We start from the raw sequence: 23934 nt of genomic DNA, 5'->3' as shown, positions 1-23934 counted from the left end.
AATGTTACCTTTGTCATTTCTGAGTGTGCTTATTTGGATCTTCTCTCTTTTTTCTTTGTTAATCTAACTAGTGGTCTGTCAATCTTGTTTTTCTTTCAAAGAACCAACTTTTTGTTTCATTGATTCTTTGTATGGTTTTATTTTTTTGTCTCGATTTCATTTAGTTCTGCTCTGATTTTAGTTATTTCTTTTCTTCTGCTAGCTATAGTTACATCTTTATCAAGAGATTTTATTTTATGCCACATTCTGTTGGTTTTTATGAAGCAAACATTATTGAAATGTAGCATATGTATAAATTTCCAGAATGAAAAAAGCTTGAAAGGAAACATTTGGTATTTTCTATTGCTAGATGGTAAAACTAGTTGTCATCTTTTCCTTTCCTGACGTAAGTTTGGTTTATGAGCCCAAAAAGATTTTGCTTAAGAGCTTTGGTTTTATGTGTACATTGGCCAAACATTAAGATTTAAAATAGTTTAGTCTTACTTGGTACAGCAGAAGCTTAGGTTAGCTGTGTGATCTTGGATAAGAATTTTGACAGCTCTACACTTCAGGACCTCACAGACAGGATGGGGATAGTAGTAAGTACCTTATTCAGGTTGTTGTTAGGATTACATGATGTGCTTAAAGTGGCTAATGAAGTTTCTGGAATATGATGGACATAAAATAAATTGTAATTACTATTACTAAATTAGTTTGAGTGGCTAGGAAAAGGTTTATTTGAAGATATAGTATTTTTAAAAGATCACATACATACTGTAGAATAATTTAATTATATGGCTTTTATTTTATACAGCATTTTTAAGGATGATGAGCTGAACTTAAGTCTATTTCAACTTTCTTCACAGGTTCAGATACAAAAAGGACTGTCCATGAATTTATTAATGACCAGAGAGACAGGTTTCTGCTCGAGGTAGTAAAAATAACTTTTCTCCCCTAGCCAAATGGAAGACTTCTTGCATAGTGTTTTCAAATATTTACCTTGACATTTTGCTTGTCTATTACATGTCCCAAATCTATTGGTTGAACAGGTTGGTTTTTTCATGTGTTCATTAATTTGAAAAATACTTACTAAGAGTTTACTATGTGCCAAGCAGTAAACAAAGCAAAGACCTGCCTCTCAAAGGATTTACATTCTAATATCCCAGACAAGGTTTTATACTTCCTGGAACCTATCAGAAAAATTATTCTAGAAAATGTCTGGTTCTAGTTTGCCCCTTTTTCTCCAATTATCTCTCCTATGACCAGGATAGCGCCTGAGATGCCCTATTTAATGCAGCTTCTCCTGATGCTTTGGCTGAATATGGTGGGAATCCAAGCACTCTGGAAATTCACACAATTCTAGAATCCCTCCAGCTTCCTTGATACCTATTCATGTCAGAACAGTGTGCCAGGTCCCTTGTGGAGTCTTTTATAAAAAATAATAGAGGCTTTTTTTCCTGCCATCAAAAACTTTAACTAGAAGCCAGGTGTATAACTGAAAACATGATTATTTACTATGTCTATATGCATATTCATTTGCCATAGATAAAGCAGAGATGCCAAGCACTTAATGGGAAAATAATTACAAAATGAAAGAATTGAACATTTTTATACCTTTATTGTCAAGTATCTAATAATCTAAAGATGTTAATGTGTCTCAATTAAATTCTTTGATGCTAATGAGTAAATAACAATGTACTTGACTTTTCCTAATTTCACATCACATATTTTGGGGCATAAATTTATTTAGTTAGTACTTCCATATGCTGCCAGCTACAATCAACATAAAATATCTCGCTTAAAGTAACTGATAAAGTTATAAATAGAACCTGATGGCTTTGTTTGTTAAAAAGCATTTCCTGGGTATGAGTTTGATATTTATTATAAAGTCCTACTGACATAACTGATGTCCTAGGTAGTTTAAGGTGGTGCTTGACAGATACACTAGGATTTCAGGACATTTATATTAAATATACCTCATTTCCTTTCTTTACTGTATCCCTCCCTCCCTCAACCAGTTTGGTGAAGTGTCCACTTATCAAAAAGACTTGTACAGTCTACCCTCTGTATCCACAGGATCAGCATCTGAGAATTTAACAAACTGCAGATCAAAACTATTCAGGAAAAATGATAAAAAATAACAAAATAATATAAATTTTGAAAAATTACAAAGTATAACAACTATTTATATAGCATTTACATTGGTATTAGGTACTATAATTAATCTAGAGATTATTTAAAGTATATGGGAGAATGTACATGGTTATATGCAAATACTATTCCATTTTACATAAGCGACTTGAGCATCCACAAAGTTTGGTGTCCTTGGGGATCCTGGAGCCAATCTCCTGTTGATGCCAAGGAACAACTATTTGTAGTAAAAAATCTGGCCTTGTCCAGAAAGAGTCTGGCCTTTGCTCTCGACTTCTGGGTGGTAATCTATATCATACTTAATAAGGGTGTCTTTCTTTAATATAGAACTGGTCATATCTGACAGTCTTAGGGTGGAGGCTGTCCATCCCAGAAATATTAACAATGGGACTTTCAGGTGGGGCTTTGGGTCACACTCAGAGGGTCTGGAGACTGGAGACAGATCAACCACATGGTCAATCAATTAATCATGCCTAGTTAATGAAGCCCCAGTGAAAACTCTAGACACTGAAGCTCATTTGTGCTTCCCTTGTTGACAATATTCTCTGTGCGTCGTCACATGTAGATGCAGGGAGGATAACACCTCCTAGTTCCATGGGGAGGGAACACTGGAAGCTTTGCATTTAGAACTCACTCAGGCTCTGCCTTATGGGTCTCTTCCTTTGGATGATTTCAATGCATATTCTTTCCTTTTAATAAACTATACCCATGAGTATAATAGCTTTCAGTGAGTTCGTGAGTCCTTCCAGCAAGTTATCAAAACTGACAGTATTTGGGGGAACCCCTCAAACTTGCGGTCAGTGTCAGAAGTGAGAGCAGTCTTGGGGACTATGATACGAAATTTTCAATTTGGCTAACTCTGGGTAACTTGTAATAGTCTTCAAAAACTGAAGTGGCTTCATGGCATCTTTTTTTTTTATTTATAGCAGAGTTGGGACATGAAATACCCATTTAAAAATTATTAACATTGACATATTATGAATTTAATATTATAAACACTTTATGCCAATAAATTTGACAACTTAGATGAAATAGATTCCTTGAAAGATGCAAACTACCAAAGCCTACCCAAGAAGAAAGAAATAAATGGAATAGCTTTATGTCTCTTAAAGAAATTGAACTTACAGGTAAAAAACTTCTCACAAAGAAAAACCCAGATTTATTGGTTAATTCTGCCAAATATTTAAAGAAGAAATAAATTTAATTTTATACACACTGTTCCAAAAAAATGAGTAAGAAGAGGGAATACTTCACAACTCATGCTGTGAAGCCAGCATTACCCTCATATCAAAACTAGATAAAATGATTAGAAGACAAGAAAGCTAAAGACCAAGATCTCTCGTGAGCATATATGCAAACATTCTGAACAAAATGTAACAAACCAAATCCAATAATACATACAAAGATAATACATTATGACAAATTAGGGTTTAATCTAAGAATACAAAAGTAATTTAACATTTAAAAATAAATCAATGTAATACACATTAACAAATTAAAAATGAAAACCCATATGATTATCCCAATTGATGCAGAAAAACCACTCAACAATATCCAAAATGCATTCTTGATAGAGACTCTCAGCAAAGTAGGAACAGAAGAGAAGTTCCTCAACTTTATAAAAGGACATCTAGTAGAAACTTATCACTAACATTACATATCTAATGGTAAAAGACTGAATGCTTTCCCCCTAAGATTAGGAACAAGGCAAGGCTTTCCACTGCACCACTTCTTTTTGTCAGTGTTCTGGAGGTCCTAGCTAGTGCAATAAGACAAGAAAAAGAAATGAAAGACATTTAGATTGGAAATGAAGAATTAAAGCTGTCTTTATTTACAGACAACGTGATCCTCTCTGCAGAAAATCTGAAGAAATCTATTTTAAAACTACTGTAACCTATGAGTTTAGCAAGGTTGCAGCAAGGTCAATTTACAGAAATCAATTGTATTTTTATAAACTTGTAATGAAGAATTAAGAAATTAAAATTTAAAAAGCAATGCCATGTCCAACAGCATCAAAATATGAAATACTTCTAGATATGTTTGTAAAATATGTACAATAGATGTACACTGAAAACTACAAGACATTGCAGCGAAAAATTAAAGCCCTAAATAAATGGAGAGTGATACCATGTTCATTGATCCAAAGACTCAATATTGCTGAGATGCCAAATCTTTCCAGATTGGTTTATAGATTAAATAATTTATTTAATCTATAAATACAATCTCAATACAAATCCCAGGAGTCTTTCTTGTAGAAATTGAAAGGCTGATTCTAAATTTTATATGGAAATGCAAAGGACCTAGTTCCAAGAGCTATGAAGGATCTAAAATGCTATCCTACTTGCAAGCTAAGAAGTTAGTCTGCTACAGTTTCATAGTTTCAATAGAAGACACCAGACTCCTGGGTCGGAAATAAAGAATAGTTTCTTACTTATAGCCATTCCACTCCTGGGAATTTATCTACGAAAAATAAAAGCATATGTGCTCATAGCAACCTTATTTGAAGTAGCCCAACATAGGAAACAAGCCAAATGTCCATGAACAGGTAAATGGGTAACCAAACTGGGGTATGTCAACATAACTGATTACTACTCAGCAATAAAAAGGAATTAGTTATGGGTATTCTACCAACATGGATGACTCTTAAAATAGTTGTACTAAGTTTATAAATCCAGACAGAAAAATAGTTCATACTATAATTTCACTAGATAAAATTCTAGAAAATGCAAGCTCATCTATAGTGACAGAAGACAGGTCAGTAATTGCCTGGGAAAGGAGTTGGGGAGGAGGAAAGAAGGGATGGATTACAAAGGGCTTGAATAGACTTTTTGAGGTGATGAATATGTTCATTATTTTGATTGTGGTGATGATTTCCCAAGTATATACATATGTCAAAACTTAACAGATTGTATGCTTGAAAAATGTGGAGTTTATTGGATAATTATACCTCAATTAAGCTAGAAAAAAATTATGAAAATGATTCTACACTTACTCATCTTTTCTAATTATTATTTTTCCCTCTCTGCTGGATTATTGCCACCAACATACAAACATCCTATTATTTACCCCATCTTTTAAAACAACCCCACCCCAAAAACCCTCTTTAGATATCAATTTGGCTAACTCTGGGTAACTTGTAATAGTTTTCAAAAACTGAAATGGTTTCATGGCATCTTTATTTTTTTATTTATAGCAGAGTTGGGACCCTCTTTAGATATCACATTACATACCATCTTCTGTCCCAATTTTCTGCTCCCCTTTATAGCAAAATTTTTCAAAAGCATTATGCTTATTTCCTGCCTCCACTTCTTCTCTCCCTATTCTCTCCTAAATCCACTTCCATCAGGTTTTTATCCTTATCATTCACCAAAACGACTTTTGTCAAAGTTACCAGAGACTTCTCTGTTGCTAAATCAAATTGTCGCAGTATTCCTTTTATTTAACACTTGGCCTTTCAGCAGCAATTGGCCCATTCACTCCTTTCTTGAAATACTTTCTTCTGTTGGTTTCTGGGAGCCACTCTCTCAGCTCTTCCACCTCGCTGGCTGCTGCTGCTTCTCAGTTTTACGTGCTTGTTCCTCCTCTTCTCCCTGATCTTCAAGTGTTGGAATGTCCAGGGCCCATTCCTTACCCTTTGCTCTGTCTACCCTCCTTCAGGCTCATGTCTTCGAATTCCACCTCCATATTAACTTCCAAGTTTATTTCTCTAGCTTGATCTTCTTGCCTGAACTCCAGGCTCACAGATGCAACTGTAATTCTTAACATTTCCCATCGAGATGTTCAATAGGCATTTCAGACTTCACGTTTCCTAAACTCCACCCCTAATATACTCTTTCCTACCCTTACAAGTCTGTATCTCATACCATAGTCCCTGTCTCACTAAATAGCAATTCCATTTTTCCACTTGCTTAGACAAAAATATTGGGGTTATCCCTGACTCCATTTTACAATCCACATCCAAACAGATCTCCAAATAGGTCTGGGTATGGTGGCTCATGCCTGTAATCCCAGCACTTTGGGAGGAGGCCAAGGCAGGTGGATTGCTTGAGCTCAGGAGTTTGAGACCAGCCTGGCTGACATGGCAAAAACCATCTCTACTAAAAATACAAAAATTAGCCGGGCATGGTGGTGTGCACCTATATAGTCCCAGCTACTTGAGTGGCTGAGGTGGGAAGATGGCTTGAGCCTGGGTGGTCGAGGCTGCAGTGAGCCAAGATTACCCCACTGCACTCCAGCCTGGGTGACAGAGCAAGACCTTGTTTCAAAAACAAAACAAAACAAAAATCACCACATGGACTCTTATATTCTGTACTAAAAAAATAGAAGGAACTAGAAGGCAGATGTCAAAGTTGTGTTTGGGGATCTAAACAGGCCTCTTTGATTACAGTTAGATGTGGTACCCTTAGGCTGGCTCCCAGGAATGCACCATTGGCATGGCAGAGTTGAAACTGCTTTCTCCCATGGTCTTCCTATTGGTGGAGAAGCTGGTAGCTTTTGTGACTGCAGACAGCCCAGTTTCCCAATTCCCAGAAAGTACTGGAGGGTAATACACTGTAGGTAATACCAGATGCACCTGCTCTTTGGAGGAATATGCAGCTATATTTTATTTGTAGGGCAGAGCCCTTTTGGAACAACACTGACCCTCTTCATAGAAGTAAGAGAGGGAAATTAGTCTCCCCTCTAATTATCCCCGAAAATAAAACTCCTTCAAGAAATAAAGTCCATTGCTCCAAGATTTAGGCATACTATTATTTCTAATACAAATGTTCACTTGCTGTGTATAAGACTGTTGAAATTACTAAATGTGGAATCATGTTTTTACACCTCTGTCTTCAATACCCCTAGTATGCTTTGTCAACCAAAAGAAACACAATCAAAAAGTTTGAAAAAGACATAGCAATGAGGGAACGGCAACTTAAAAAAGCTGAGAAAAAGCTCCAAGATGATGCACTGGCCTTTGAAGAGTTCCTTCGAGAAAATGACCAGAGATCTGTAGATGCTCTGAAAATGTTAGTTTTATCACTCTGGCCAAATCCCTCCCACCTCTTTTGTTTGTTTGTTTGTTTGTTTCTAAGAAGCAAATTAACAGATCTTCATTGCTTTTCAGGGCAGCACAGGAAACGATAAACAAACTCCAAATGACAGCAGAGCTGAAGAAAGCAAGCATGGAGGTACAAGCAGTGAAAAGGTGAGGGTGGGCACAATCTTCTCGTGGCCAAATTTCCACGACCCATTAAAACCTATTCATGCCAGGTAAGACCTAATAATCCTGATCATCCTTATCAGTTGATGATGTCATAAGTATGAACGAATTTTGAAAAATAAGTAACCTGTCCATCAAGATTTGTTCCTGCCTGGGTATCAGGACAGTATGTGGCTTCTGGTTGGAAAGTCTCTCTAACTTGTAGATACAGAAGCAAAGAAATTAGATGAAGCAAAACAATTAGGAATAAACAATAAATTATTGTCTAAGTGCCCTTCTTCATTCATTCATTTTTTTCTTTTTATATTTTTAGTTTAGTCTGGTTGCACTTTTGCATTCATTCTGAGACATTTTTTCCCCCACATTTTAACATCTCTGAAATTGGGACTCATTCTACAATCATCTTACAGTCATCATGGGCACTATTTTTTATATTTACACTTACATAGTAGAAACTAGTATTGCTATTAAAAACTAAGATCTGCTGGGCACACTGCTTGCCTCTCAGCTCCTTTGGAAGCTGAGGCGGGAGGATCGCTTGAGCCCAGGAGTTCGAGTGAAATCTTAGCAACACGATGGGACCCCAACTCTAGTAAAAATAAATAAAAATTAAAAACTAAGATCTATAAAGAGAAAAAAGTATTGGAGCAGGAGTTGGGATAAAATTGTACCACCTGCCACTCTTTTTCAAACTTGGATGTTTCCTTCTATGGTCAAGGAAACTCACTTGAACTAATTTTTTTTTTTTTTTTTTTTTTTTTTTTTGAGAGGGAGTTTCACTTTTGTTGCCCAAGCTGGAGTGCAATGGTATGATCTCGGCTCACTGAAACCTCCACCTCCTAGGTTCAAGCGATTCTCCTGCCTCAGCCTCTTGAGTAGCTGGGATTACAGGTGCCCACCACCACGCTTGGCTCATTTTTTGTATTTTTGGTAGAAATGGGGTTTCACCACCTTAGCCAAGCTAGTCTCGAACTCCTGACCTCAGATGATCCACCCACCTCGGCCTCCCAAAGCGCTGGGATTACAGGCGTGAGCCACCGCGCCCGGCCTAACTAATTTTAAGTAGCTAAAGAAGCTTCCTCCTGTCATCATTTTTGGACAGTAATTTCATGATTCAGAAGACACTATAGTGTTGGTATCAGGTCAACGCTAAAACTTACTTTTCCTTTTTGAGAACTTGATGCTTACCTCCCCTCTAGAACTAGGTCCTAGGCTTCTTACATCCTTCAGACAAGCGAGTCTGAAATAAAGCAGAGTTGGTTTCCCTGAAACCAACTGCACTAACAGAATGTGCATTTCACATTCTGGCTACAGCAGGCTCTTCTATTTTAGGAGCCTAAAGCTGAAGCTGCTCCAAGATGGAGAATTTCCTTCTCTCTTTCACCCCTGATGCAATTAGAAGATTCTATCCATTTATAGAATATTTCTAGAGCTAGAGTAGCAGCCTCTATTTTTGTGCAAAGTATTGCATTTATGCACAATAGCCACCGAGTTGAGCCCTCCAAACGGTCTTGCTGAAGATAACTTTTGATCGTTTATGTGTCACATCATCCTAGAAAGGTGCAGGAGACCATGAAAAACAAGCTTGTAGTGGAGCAAGGGCAGCAGGTGCTCTTCTCTCTTTATGGCTCAAGATGGCCCCAGGAGGCCTCCTCTACAGGTAGGGCTGGAAAGGGAAGGAGGCATCTTCTGAAGCTTTTGCTTGGAAACTGTATATTTCCAGCCAATTGTCACCTCGTGTTCTTTGTAGCATATCTGGGAGGATTTCAATCTAAAATGGAGGCAGCAGTAGAATGAGGGTCTCCCATCAATCTTCCAACTGGTGATACATGAAGCAGCCATTTACTGACCCTTGAATATCACTCTTGCACCAGGGCTGAAGGAAGGCTCTGACAGATAGAAGTGTTACAGCTGAAAACATTGATACAAAGTAATATTGATAAGAGTATTGGTGAGGGTCTGAATAACGAAGGCTCTGAAAGATAAAGGTTTGGAAGCTCCCTTTCAAGTGGGCCTTCTTTTGTTATTTTAACATCCCTCTTTGTCCACTTTGTAATGTAATTACTATAACGCAATGTGAAGCTGGGCAAAAGCTTTTGGTCCAAGTCACTCAATATTGGCAAGAGCTTGGGCATCTGAGTCAGATGGACCTAGGTTTGAGTACTGGCTCTACCATTTACATCTCCTTTCCAAGATAAGAATAATAGTACATATTTTAAAGTGCTGTCCTAAGGATAAGCTTATGTCTGTAGTGTGTCCTGCCTGTAGTAATAGGTCCTCATTAAGTGTTAGTTTCTTTCTTTTCCTTACAAATGTACCATCTTTTGCTACCTTTTTTTTTTTTTTTTTTTTTTGAGACAGAGTCTTGTTCTGTCACCCAGGCTGGAGTGCAGTGGCGTGATCTCAGCTCACTGCAACCTCTACCTCCCAGGTTCAAGTGATTCTCCTGCCTCAGCCTCTTGAGTAGCTGGGATTACAGGCATGTGCCACCATGCCTGGCTAATTTTTGTATTCTTAGTAGAGACAGGGTTTCAACATGTTGGCCAAGCTGGTCTTGAACCCTTGACTTCATGATCTGCCCTCCTTGGCCTCCCAAAGTCCTGGGATTACAGGGGTGAGCCACCACGCCCGGATTTTTTTTTTTTTTTTTTTTTTTTGAGACAGAGTTTTGCTCTTGTTGCCCAGGCTAGAGTGCAATGACACGATCTCGGCTCACTGCAACCTCTGCCATCCCAGTTCAAGCGATTCTCCTGCCTCAGCCTCCCAAGTAGCTGGGATTACAGGCGCCCACCACCATATCTGGCTAATTTTTTGTATTTTTAGTAGAGACAGGTGTTCTCCACGTTGGCCAGGCTGGTCTCGAACTCCTGACCTCAGGTGATCTGCCTGCCTTGGACTCCCAAAGTGCTGGGATTACAGGCATGAGCCACTGCACCCAGCCCTTTTGCTACCTTCTAATTTCTCCCTATATCTAAAACTTAATACAGTGTTTCCCACAGAAATAATAAACAAGTCGAGTAAAACTATCATGTCTATTCTATGTGTGCATATCCTTGGACATGTTTTATTTAAACAGCATTCCTAGAGTTTTCTTTCATCTCATTTCATATTCACTGAAGCCCATATTTTTATGGCCATATTTATGCTTTTTGATAATTAAATTATTAATTCAGTACATAATCAAGAGAAATAATTTTGTAAAAATTTTTTTCTAATGAACATGCTTTCACACAGATATACCTAATCATATCTTTGTTTCTTTTGAGTAGTGAAATAGCAAAAACAGAATTCCTCCTCAGGGAGTATATGAAATATGGTTTTTTTCTGCTGCAAATGTCTCCAAAACATTGGCAAATCCAGCAAGCACTAAAAAGAGCACAGGCATCAAAAAGTAAAGCAAATATCCTTCCAAAAACATTAGCAAGTAAGTTACTTATACTCAACTTTCAAGAACTAAATATCCCTAACTCTAAAATCATCTGCTTCAATGTTTTTTATCTAAATAGATATTTTTTTAAGCAGGACCTAAACTAAGATTTTCACTATCTCTGTTATTGTATATCATTAATTTGGAAACTTGAGCTAATTTCAGATATAAAGTGTCTTAGTCTATTTGTGTTGCTGTAGAGGAACACTTAAGGCTGGGCAATTTATAAAGAAAAGAGGTTTACTTGGCTCACAGTTCTGCTGGCTGTACGAGAAGTGTGGTGCCAGCATTTATTTCTGGTGGGGGCTTCAGGCTGCTTCCACTCATGGCAGAAGGGAAACGTGTACAGAGACCACGTGGTACAAGGAGAAGCAATGGGGAGGGGAAGCAGGTGCCAGGCTCTTTTCAACAAGGAGCTCTTGTGGAAACTAAGAGAGTGAGAACTCACTCATTCCTATGAGGATTGCAACAAGCCATTCACAAGGGGTCTACCCCCATGACCTAAGCATCTTTCACTAAGCCCCACCTCTGACATTGGGGACCAAATTCCAACATGAGATTTGGAGTGTAGCATAAAGCAATAAAAGTATATGCATGGGGAAAGAGAAAATATATTATTTGCAACTGATATGGTAGCATACCTAGAAATCCCCTCTAAAAACCTGAGAGACTATTTGATTTTATTAAAGGATTCTGTAAACAGACACAAAGTCATTCATTTTTATTTTTATTTTTTGTTTTTTGTTTGGTTTGGTTTTGTTGTTGTTGTTTTTGAGGTGGAGCCTCGGTCTGTCACCCAGAGCTGGAGTCCAATGGCACGATCTCAGCTTACTGCAACCTCCGCCTCCCGGGTTCAAGATATTCTCCTGCCTCAGCCTCCTGAGTAGCTGGGACTACAGCCACGCCCCACCATGCCTGGCTAATTTTTGTATTTTTAGTAGAAACGGGGTTTCACCATGTTGGCCAGGATGGTCCTGATCTCTTGACCTTGTGATCTGCCTACCTCGGCCGTCATGTTTTATTAACCTAACATATTAGCCTGTTTTATGTTTTATTAACCTAACATGTTTTATTTATATATTAAGATATTTTTATGTATGCTATATATATATATGTTATTTACTTATATATTAACATATTTATGTTTTATTAACCTAACATATTAACCTAAGTAAACTAATTTTATTGATTAGAAAATACACAAGAAGGTGGGACATGGTGGCTCATGTCTGTAATCCCAGCATTTTCGGAGGCCAAGGCAGTCAGATCAGTTGAGCACAGGAGTTTGGGACGAGCCTGGACAACATGGCAAATCCCCTTCTCTACAAAAAACAAAATATTAGCTGGGCGTGGTGATGCACACCTCCCAGCTACTCAGGAGGCTGAGGTGGGAGGATCACCTGAACCCCAGAAGTTGAGGTTGTAGTGAGTCATGAGCATGCCACTGCACTCCAGCCTGGGTGACAGGAGTGAGACCCTGTCTCAAAAAAGAGAGAAAGAAAGAAAGAGAGAGAGGGAGTGTGAGAGAGAGAGAGAAAGAGAGAGAGAGAGAGAAAGAGAGAGAAAGAAGAAAGGAAGGAAGAAAGGAAGGGAGGGAAGGAGGGAAGGAAGAGAAGTTAAATCTAAGAAAACCTGTCTCAAAAAAGAAGGAAGGGAATGGAATGGAAGGGAAGGGAAGGGAAGGGCAAAGGAAGGGAAAAGGAAGGAAAAAAGGAAGAAAAGAAAGAAAATATACGAGGAAATTAAGTCTAAGAAAACAAAAATAACCTTAATGTGTTTGACCTGGAGTTTTGAGAAATAGAAAACTATGTCATGTTTTCAGATAGCAAGATTGATATTGTAAAGTTGCCAAATTTTCTAAAATGAATGTATAAGTCTTATGGAATTATAATTAAAATGTTACCAAAAATGTATCAGGGAATTGGGTCTTGGTTGGGGAGAACTTTGCACAATGATCCAAAGGTTCATCTAGAAAGATAAACAAATACTTTTGAATTCAGAAGGTAATGGGAGGAGGATTACAAATGCTTTAAAATTTTATATATTATCATGGAGTCTCAGTAATTGAAACAGTCATGTACTGGCATTGGGTCAGCTCAACGGACCAGATATGGGTCCCACTACATATGTATATAAGAATTTAAGGCCGGGTATGGTGGCTCACGCCTGTAATCCCAGCATTTTGGGAGGCCAAGGCGGGTGGATCACAAGGTCAGGAGTTCGAGACCAGCCTGACCAACATGGTGAAACCTTGTCTCTACTAAAAAATACAAAAATTAGCCAGGCACGGTGGCGCATGCCTGTAATCCCAACTACTCAGAAGGCTGAGGCAGGAGAATCGCTTGAACCCGGGAGGCGGAGGTTGCAGTGAGCTGAGATCACACCACTGTACTCCAGCCTGGGCAACAGAGCGAGACCCTGTCTCAAAAAAAAAAAAAAAAAGAATTTAAGCCAGGTGCAGTGGCTCACATCTGTAATCCCAGCACTTTGGGAGGCTAAGGAGGGAGGATTGCTTGAGCCAGGAGACCAGCTTGGGCAACATAGTGAGACCTTCTCTCTACAAAAAATTTAAAAATTAGCTGAGCATGGTGGCATGCAACTGTAGTTCTACCACTGGGGAGGCTGAGGTGGGAGGATTGCTTGAGCCAGGAGGAGGAAGTTGCAGTGAGCCATGATCATGCCATTGCGCTCCAGCCTGGGCAACAGAATGAGACCCTGTCTCAAAAAAAAAAAAAAAAAAGATTGTAATAAGTGAAAGCGGGGTCACAAATCAAAGGGGATGATTTGCACTTTCAACTAACACTGGGGTAACCAGGACCAGACTTAGCCTCTTGCCTGAAAAACTGGATAAATACATGAAACAGGAATTTTCAGACATTGGACATCAAACAGTAAAGCAGAGTGAGACTCCGTCTCAAAAAAAAAAAAAAGCAGAGTGGTCCCTTGGAGAGGGGAAACCAGGGAGGTGAGCCCTAGGATTGCCTCAGCTTACTACCTGGAGAGAGTTTCCAGGATGCAGTGCAGGGATGGGAGCCAGGGGCAGCCCAGCTGAGAACTGATGCCACTACTCCAGGATAGGAGCATTTACAACACAGAAATTGGCGAACTACAAATCAGGGGGAATTTGTTTTCTAGACAGTTGGTTGTTAAACCTTTACCAACATACCACTAAGGTTTCCCTGCTGAGTTCCCTAGGTCTCTCACTGTGCCAAGTGTGATTAAATTAGGTCATATGTGTAAAGTGTTTAGCACATGAAAAAATTTGGTTAAAGCTAAATGGTGTTGCACAAGAGGGAAAACAAATGGGAAAAAAAAAAAACCAAGAAGTATTTGCATTCAACAACTTAAAATTCAGTCCTTCTGGGGCCAGGTGCGGTGGCTCCATCCTGTAATCCCAACAATTTGGGAGGCCAAGGCAGGCGGGGTGCTTGAGTCCAGGAGTTGGAGACCAGCCTGGGCAACATGGTGAAACCCCATCTCTACAAAAAAAATACAAAAATTAGCCAGGCATACTGGTGAACACCTGTAGTCCCAGCTACTCTGGAGGCTGAGGTGGGAGGATGGATTGAGCCCAGGAGGTCAAGGCTGCAGTGAGCTGTGATGGCGCCACTGAACTCCAGCCTGGGTAACAGAACAAGACCCTGTCCCCCTCAAAAAATAAAATAAAATAAAATAAATTTCTGCTGGGTTCATGATCTAAATAGAGAATGTTCAGAAACTAGTTAAGTCTGTCAGTCCAGAGGCTTGAAAGCTAACATTTGGGATTTAAGGAGTTATGACAGATGGATGTTGAAAATGGAGATGACCTAGCACCCTATCGGTCAGTTCTCACACATTCTCCAATCCTAGGGACCAGCCCTTACTATCTGCATATTGTGTCTGCATATTACCATCTGCATATTTCGTTTGCCAGTTGATGATGTCTTCAACTTATATTTCTGTCCCTGGAAGTTTTGACAATAACTCTATCTTCACCTTGAGACAAAGCTCTCTTTCTCAGCAGTGTTTTGTTTCCCCCATCTTTCTCTTTCTCTCTCCTCTTCATTTTCCATTTCTAGAATTATCATTACATTCAAGTAACAAGGAAGGCATCCTTGAGGAGTCCGGGAGGACAGCCGTCCTTTCAGAAGATGCTTCTCAGGGAAGAGACAGCCAAGGTAAAGGTAGATTTGGGACTCATGAAAGTAAAACCTGAGAATGTGTCTATCTCAAAGTGGAGATAGAGGACTACAAGCCGACCTGCAAAATGGAGGGCTGCGTCCACCCCACCCTCAATCCTAGCAGCCAGGGGCTCTGGTTCTCGCTCTCATGTTATCACAAAATGCCAAGAGGTGCACGAGTGGATAGAGTAGGCAGAGAATCAGAGGAAGAGGGCCCCTGAGACATCCCCTGGCTGGCCAGCACATGTCCTGAAGTCCTTCCAAGCTGAGGCCCCTCGTTTCTCTGGCGCGGGCCTGCCTTCTGCCGTTGGCAGGCCCACTCCCAGGGCCCAGAAAACCAGGCCATTTGCAACGAGGTGACTGACTTTGGCCAGTGATTCAGAGAATTAACCCTTGGGAAAAGGATTAATTTAGAGCAGAGGTAGCTCTAACCTACCCACCATCAACTCCAAGAAGTCCTTCACTATCACCATCCCTCCCGGGTGGAATGACCCTCCTCTTCCCATTCTGCATCACAAATTCAGACCGGAGATTTGGCCCACTGGGCAGCGCTACCTGGCCCCAGTGTTTTGGTGTTGTTTGGCTTGGTGGCCAATGTTTAAAAATCAGCACATGTAGGCCAGGCATGGTGGCTCACACCTTTAATCCCAGCACTTTGGGAGGCTGAGGCACGTGGAACACTTGAGCCCAGGAGTTCAAGACCAGCCTGGGCAGCATGGCAAAACCCCATATCTGCCAAAAATACAAAAATTAGCTGGGGGGGGGGGAGTTGTATATGCCTATAGTCCCAGCTGCTGAGGAGGTTGAGGTGGGAGGATCGCTTGAGCCCAGCAAATCAAGGCCGCGGTGAGCAGTGATGGTGCTGCGCCACTGCACTCCAGCCCGGGTAACAGAGTGAGACCCTGTCTCAAATAAATAAATAAATAAATAAAGTAAAATAAGCATATGTCATGAAAAAAAATCTGTATTTCTATCTTCTCTTGAAAACCACAAGATCTGAAGTCTGGGATCAAGTTGGGAAATTTCTCGTGGGAGGGGTCTGATCTCTCCAGTTGCTTTGTTCTTACTGGGTCCACTCCACTCCTTTACCTGCCCTGCCCTGTATCCATCTGAGTTTGCAGCCCCCAATACAGGCTGACTCCTGGGGACTCCTTTTCTCCTGTATCCTGCTATCAACCTTGGGATGTATTTAGTATTGGGATAAAGGTCAGGAATACAAGTTGCCTGCCCAGAAATGACCCTGGTATAAGCCTGAAGCCTTGTGCATCTGGCCAGCTGATTGAAAAGTAAATTCTTTTGGGTTCTGAGGCCATTTTGGCTCACTTTAAGACATACTACTTTGCCTGTTGGAGGATCTTGAGTAGGGTGTGGGGGCAGGGGTGGGCTAGAGGGAGTGGGAGGTGGTGCCAATGTTCCCTTCTCTTTGAAATTTTGAATATAGAAGTTTCTCAGTTTAAATAGCACCTCTTAACAATACTTTTTAGTAGTACATGTTAGGGTACCAGCTTAAAAGCTGAGACAGGCTGGGCACGGGGGCTCACGCCTGTAATCCTAGCACTTTGGGAGGCTGAGGTGGGTGGATCTCCTGAGGTCAGGAGTTCAACATTAGCCTGGCCACCATGGTGAAACCCTGTCTCTACTAAAAATACCTGTAATCCCAGCTACTCGGGAGGCTGAGGCAGGAGAATCACTTGAACCTGGTAGACGGAGGTTGCAATGAGCCGAGATCATGCCATTGCACCCCAGCCTGGGTGACAAGAGTGAAATTCCATCTCAAAAAAAAAAAAAAATGCTGAGACAATAATAATAATAAGATAGTGATGGGACCCATCTGATTGGTTCTTCTTCATCCATTTTTTTTCCCTTCTTTCCTTTACTCACCATGTATTTGTTGGAGACATAAATGTTTCAGGTGCTCTTCAAGACCCCACGTACACAAAGACAAATAGTACATAGTTCTGCATCCCAGAACTACACACTACAATGGGGCGAATGATATATAGTTATAGACAGTAAGGGCTCTGGAGGGAAAAGCCAAAAATGTGATCTCTGCCTGAAGCATTTAAAAGAGTGTGTGCCTTTCATTTTATTCTTACTCCTGCAACTCAGTTTCAATAGAATAAAAGGCCTCCATTTTCTATGCAATTATCATTCCAATAATAAAATATTTTTTTAAAAAAAAAAGAAGTAATGGGCATGTCTGTGCAGAAAAATGAATACCTTGTACCAAGTGCACGGGCTCATTTCTAATTCCATGTTATTTCTTTTCACTCCACCATCACCAACGGCATGGACTCACCTGGACATTTTGAACAGGAAAGTCAAGCAGAAGCCTGACTCGCACTCCAGAGAAAAGGAAATCAAAGTACAGTATATACTTGACTAACTCCCTTGGAAACTGGGAATGGTTTTCAGCAAATAACTTTTAAAGCCTTTTCTCAACATATATGTCATGTCATGTATCCATAACTGTGGTAAGAGATCCTGGAAGTAGTGGTGCCATTTCTGTGCACTCCTGAGATCTCACAGGCCTCTCTCCATTCTTTGTTAAGTACCTACAGCTATTATTTGCAGAAACTATCTGCGCCCCCCCCCTCCCCCGCATCTTGGGTCTTTGCTTCTCAGAACCCACTGCCCTATTTTTTATTAAGCTATTCTGTTAGCCTGTGTGTTTGCAATTTCACCATGTGATTCAAAATTCCTGCAATTAGGATCATAAAGTATTTTTTTGTTGTTGTTTTCCCCCTCACTTAATTGTTCACTCATTTGTACTCATTTCAGAAGTCACTCGTTCTCAACCCTTACTAGCCCAAGAGAGCTTCTTTAAGAAAATATATTGATGCCTGGGATGGGTACACCAGCCCAGAGGAAGGGATCTGGGCCAGCATCACAGTATCATGACAATCACTGAGAGAAACAGAAATATTTTGCTGTGAATTCTAGGCACCCTCTGAATTCTAGACACCCACTTCTGTGGCATTTGGCAATCACTATTTTTTTGTAATTAAATGTTCATTTTGAGATCGTTTTAGATTCATGTACAATTGTAAGAAATAGTACAGAGAGACTCCATATACCCTTTACCCAGTTTCCTCCAATGGTATCATCTTGCAAAACTGTAGCACAATACCATAACCAGGATATTGACATGGATGCCATCAAATACAGAACATCAGCACAGGGTTCTTCATGTTGCCCTTTTATAGTCACACCCACTTCCCTCTCCCACCTCCCCTTAAACCCTGGCAACCACCAATGTGTTCTCCATTTCTATGATTGTGTTATTCCAAGAATGTTCTATAAATGGAATCCTACAGTATGTAATCTTTTGGGATTGGGTTATTTTACTAAGCATAGTTATCTGGAGATTCACTCAAGTTGTTTGGTCTATCAGTAGTTGGTTCCTTTTTATTGATGAATAGTATATTATGGTATGGACGTGCTACAGTTTAACTATTTGCTCATTGGAGACCATCTGGATTATTTTTAGTTTGGGGATATAATGAATAAAGTTGCTATAAATATCTTTGTTCAACCTTTTGTGTGAACATAATTTTCACTTCTCTGGAATAATTATAATGTAATGCCTGATTGGATGGTAGATGTGTGTTCAGTGTTTTTTGTTGTTGTTGTTTGTTTGTTTGTTTGTTTCCTTTTTGAGATGGAGTCTTGCTCTGTCACCCAGGCTGGAGTGCAATGGCACAGTCTCTGCTCACTGCAACCTCCACCTCCCAGGTTCAAGCGATTCTCTTGTCTCAGCTTCCTGAATAACTGGGATTACAGGTGCCTGCCACCACGTCCGCCTAATTTTTGTTATTTTTAGTAGAGATGGGGTTTCACCACGTTGGTCAGGCTGGTCTCGAACTTCTGACCTCAGGTGATCTACCCGTCTTGGCCTTCAAAGTGCTGGGATTACAGGTGTGAGCCACCACGCCCGGCCACATGTTCAGTTTTTAAAGAGATTGATAAGTTGTTTCTCAGAGTGGCTATATCACTTTACATTCCCACTAGCATTGTATGTGGGGTCCAGTTTCTTCATATCCTCAACAGCATTTGGTGTTTTCACTGTCTTTTGTTTTAACTATTCTGGTAGGTATTAATTGATTTTCCTAGTAGCTAATGATGTTGCGCATCTTGTCGTGTGCTTGTTTGCATCTTTATATCCTCTGATGAAATATCTATTCATGTCTTTTGCTCACTTTCTAACTGAATTGCCTTTTATTAAAACTGTTGGAATTTGAAAATTCTGTGTATATTAGATACTAATCCTTTGGGGATATGTGGTTTGCAAAGAATTTCTCTGAGTATGTAGATTGTCTTTTTTATCCTCTTAACAGGGTCTTTTGTAGAGTGAAAATTTTAATTTTGATGAATTTCGAGTTATGAATTTTTTATTTTATAGCTCGTGCTTTTGGTGTCAATTCTAAAACATTTTCCCTAGCCTTAGACTCAAATATTTTTTTCCATATTTTTTTCTTAGGTGTTTTATAGTTTTACATGTAAGTTTGTGATCCATTTTCCATTTTGAGTTAATTTTTATATAAGGGGTGAGGTTTAGATTGTGGTGATGGTGCTTTTTTGCCTGTGTATGTCAATTGCTCCTGCACCATTTGTTGAAATGGCTTCTTTCATTGAGTTGCTTTTGCACCTTTGTCGAAAATCACTTAGGCATATTTGTTGGGGGCTATGTCTGGATTCTCTATTCTGTTCCATTGATCTATGTGGCTGTCCTGCCACATGATCTTGACTACTGTAGCTATTAGTTTTTTGTTTGTTTTTAGTATAGGCAAGCTTTATTACGTATGGCCTTGATTTCACAAACAAAGTTAGAATAGCAATTACACTTAAAATTAACTCATTAAAAGGTGTAAATATCACAGTATAGATATATTATCCAAAACTCCAAAGGTAATGAAACTGGTAACATACTGCTACTTATCTTTGGACAGATACAACCATAGTATTAATGGAACTGGTTCTCAGACAAGTATGTGCCACTTGTTCCCGTGCCTTAGGCAGGATAGGATGTTATAACATAGGCATTATTGATACAGTGACTCATGGATAGTTGCTCCTAATTAACACTGCTAAAATTAGGTTCACATGTTTTACTTTGTGTGGGAGCTGATGACTCTTATTCTTCTGTGTTTTGAGTGATATCTTTCAAGGTGTTGACATCAAATCCACTCATTCCAAAATGCATCACAGATGGGAACCTAAGCCTCTTTACAAAGCAAACCACTGGAAATCTATAGGTAGTATGCAGCACTGGTTTGTAACTGATCTCTGATAATACAGCAACATCATTTCTTTGGAACATAATTTTCTTGATCCTACAAGAAGTGACAGGATAAGAAAACACATAGTTAAATGGCAACAGTCTTGTTACAGGACAGTTATCTCCCAGGTGTATGTCACCAGTTTTAATTTCTGTGTTGTTATCAAAGGGCCTTATTTTCATTCTAACAACCAATCATCAGAACATGTTGAAACTATTCCAAGTCAGACAGTGGCCTAAGCCATCAGTAGTCAACTCAGTCATTGCTGCAGTCCAAAGAGTGTCTTTTTTAACACTGAAGATCTGTGTCTTAGGACTGGGTCGAGTCCAGAAGAATTCCAAAACAACAGAGAAAACAGGAAGGACCTGCCTAAGAGCACAAAGGTCTTCATTGCTCCAGATTCGAAGACACAACACAGGGAACAGGAAATGGCCTGTAGCTATTAGTCTCAAGGTCAGGGAGACTTCTTATGTAATTTCTCTTTTTTAAAACTGTGTTGGCTATTCTAGCTTCTTTTTCTTTTTATATAAATTTTAAAATAACCTTATCTATATCTACAAAAAAACTTTCTGGAATTACGATAGGAATTGTGTTAAACCTTTTTATGGGTTGAATTACGTCCCTCACAAAGTTATGTTGAAGTCCTAACCCATGGTACTATGTACATGACCTTATCTGGAAAAAATATTTTTTTTTTATTACACCTTTGCAGATGTAATCAAGGTAAGATTAAGTCATTAGGGTGGACCCTTAATTCAGCATGACTGGTGTCCTTATAAGAGAAGAGACACAGGGAGAATGCCATGTGATGACAGAGACAGAGATTGAAGTGATGTGGCTGCAAGCCAAGGACTGCTGGCAATAGGAGCAGCTAAGAGAAAGGCATTAATAGATTCTTCCCTGGAGCCCTCAGAAAGAACATGTCCTGTTGACACCTTGATTTTTTACTTCTAGCCTCCAGAACTGTGAGAGAATAAGTTACTGTTGCTTTAAGCTGTTGTTTGTTACATCAACCCTAGGAAACTAACACAAACCTGTATATCAATTCGGGGATAATTGATTTCTTTACTATGCTACATTTTCCAATCCATAAACACAGTCTTCCTCTCCATTTGTTTAGATCTTCTTTGATTTCTTCAGCCTTCTGTAGTTTTCAGCTTACAAATCCTATACATGTTTTGTTAGATTTACAGCAAAATATTTTTGTCTTTTCTTTTTGAACAATTGTAAATGGTATTGTACTTTGTATTTTGGTGTCCATGCAGTCATTGCTAATGTAGAGAAATACAATTGATTGTATACCCTGACTGTACTGAACTCACTTATCAGTTCAAGAATTTTGTTTTGTTTTTAAAGACTCCTTTGGATTTTCTATATAGACCATTATGTCATTTGCACGTAGCAACCGCTTTATTTCTTCCTTTCTGATCTTTATGCCTTTTATCTCTTTTTCTTGCTTTATTGCAATGGGTAGAACTTTTGATGTTGAGTAAGAGTAGAGGGAGCAGATATCTTTGTCTTATTCCCAGTCTTGAAAGGATTTGGTTTTTCACCATTAAGTATAATGTTAGCTGGAGGATTTTTGTAGATGTACATACTCTATCAAGTTAAGAAAGTTCTTCTCTGTTCCAGTTTCCCTGACAGTTTTTATCAAAATGAGTGTTGAATCCTGCCAAATGCCTTTTCTACATCTAGATTCACACAGTAACATGCAGACACCACATTCACTCCCTCAGAAAGCTCACCACTCTCCTAGTCTCATCCATTCATTCAACGAATATTTATTGAGTGCCCCAACAATAAATAAAAGACAATCTCTGCCCTCAAGGGGCTTACCATTTAGGGAGGAAGACAGCCAAGTTAATTGCAATACAATGGATAATGTTATTAGAAGGATAAGCCCAGAGTGCCACAGGCATGCAAAGGTAGGACTCTTAACCCAGAGGACAGGTGAGGGCATGGGAGGGCAAGGGCAGAATCAGTGAATGTGCTTCAGAACAGGATGCCTCTAAGCTGAGTCTATAAGAGGAGGAAGAGTTAGTGAGGACAAGCTCTGGAAGAGGGAGCGCTTTCTGGTACAGAGATGACAGAGCTTGGCTCTGTTCAGAATGGCAGGTTTATCATTCCGGGTAAAAGGGGGAGAGGCTCAAGGAGTACATGGGCACTGCACCATGAGCAGGGAAGTGGTGATGCTATCTATCTAAGCAGCCTGTGCTTTGTCCCAAGGGCCCTGGGGAGACACTGAATGTTTTAAACAAGAGTGTGACAGAGACCCAATCCTATTTGCACTTTAGAAAGATGGATGTGGCAGTATTTTAGAGAATGAAATGGTGGAGGACAAAACTGGAGGTACAGTGGCCAGTTAGGAGCCTATTGTCACAATTCAGGTGAGAGAGATTGGACTGCCTAAACCAGATAATGGCATCGGGAACAAAGAAGGAAAGGCTGTGAGAGACATAGGGAAGTGGCACTGACAGGACTTTGAACGGCTTATGTAAAGATTGAGGGAAGTGTCAGGAAAAGAGAGTGGTTACAGATAACGCCCAGATTTTTAGCATGGCAACTGGGTGCATGGTCTTGCCATCCAACAATATTGGGAACCCAGTAAGAGCAGCAGGCCTGCCTGAGGAGAAGAGAAGGAGTGTGATTTTGGATGTTCATTTTAGCTCCCTGTGGGACAGCCATGTGGGTAATGACGTCCAGTTGAAGGTTGGACATTGAAATCTAGAGTTCAAGAAAGAGAGATGTGGGAGTCATTAGTGTATTAGCAGTGGTTGAATCCATGAGAGGGATGAGGTGTTCCCAAAGGAATGGGTAGAAGGAGAAGGGCAGAACACTGAGGAAGAGCCCCAAAAGACCACAAGAGTATCAGAGAGGTGGGAAGAGAGTGATTAGAAAGTGATGTCACTCAACCCAAGAGCAGAGAAGGGTGGAATGTAATGTCAAATGCTTTCTCAGGGTATGTGTCCCTAAAATTCATCTATGTCCCTGGCCCTTTCTGTTTTCCCACACCTTCTCTCCAACTGCTCAATAGGCAGCTCCAGGTGTGTATTTTGTCCCCTCAAACTCAACATGAATAAAGCAAATATTAATCTTTTTCTTATCCCATCTGTAAGCCATTTTCCTTCCTGTGAGTGCTACCTCCATTTTTCCAGGCTCCAGACCACAAATGTTGGAGTCATCTTTGTCTCTTCTCTTATGGCCCCAAGAGCCCTTTCTATTTTTGGTTCCCATGATTTCATTCTTCCATATATCTCTAAATTCTCCTCCCTCCCCACACACTTACTCATCGTTGCCATCATCACTGCCTTCTATCTGAAAGTGTTAATGACCTAGATCACAACAACAGCCAACTTACTCTCTCCCTATCCCTGCTTCTTCAATATTGCAATCAGTTTCCACTGATCTTTCTTACAGGATTTTTCCAGAGCCACTTTCCAAGCCACATGATTATGCTTTAAGGAGGTACCTCATTGTCCATTGCCCCAACCAACATTTTGTCAGCCTGATTGGAAGGTATTTTGAAAAGTAAAATCTGCTCTTAAAGAGAGAAGCATTGCCTTACTTGGGGACAGTCAGAAGGCTGTGATACAGCTTTCATTTTGAGCAGTAGAGCACATTTAGATTCTCAAGAAGAATGCATTAAAAGGACAAAACGATGAGGCAATGTAGGCTGTCATGTGTTTCTTTAAAAATAAAGTTACCTTACTTTATAGATGTACCTCAAATAATTGG

The 23934-nt window shown here is 39.8% G+C and overlaps 1 protein-coding gene and 1 pseudogene across 2 annotated transcripts in view; one reads left to right on the top strand and one right to left on the bottom strand.

Moving 5' to 3' along the window:
- The window catches only part of CCDC38 (coiled-coil domain containing 38), a 66164-nt gene that overhangs the window by 27387 nt on the left and 14843 nt on the right, over positions 1-23934 (top strand). For both annotated transcript variants that reach the window (XM_054441957.1, XM_054441955.1), the window contains 6 exons: positions 846-910; positions 6976-7139; positions 7238-7318; positions 10603-10757; positions 14819-14917; positions 17237-17285. In XM_054441957.1, the coding sequence (XP_054297932.1) occupies positions 846-910; positions 6976-7139; positions 7238-7318; positions 10603-10757; positions 14819-14917; positions 17237-17285 (613 nt within the window). The remainder of the gene's footprint in view (positions 1-845; positions 911-6975; positions 7140-7237; positions 7319-10602; positions 10758-14818; positions 14918-17236; positions 17286-23934) is intronic.
- LOC129009861 (oocyte-secreted protein 4B-like) lies at positions 19932-23433 on the bottom strand (annotated as a pseudogene).

The sequence above is a fragment of the Pongo pygmaeus genome, chromosome 10, assembly GCF_028885625.2.
Source record: "Pongo pygmaeus isolate AG05252 chromosome 10, NHGRI_mPonPyg2-v2.0_pri, whole genome shotgun sequence".
Taxonomy (NCBI): domain Eukaryota; kingdom Metazoa; phylum Chordata; class Mammalia; order Primates; family Hominidae; genus Pongo; species Pongo pygmaeus.
Note: the sequence above shows the minus strand (reverse complement) of the source record. Positions and strands in the feature narration are given on the sequence as shown.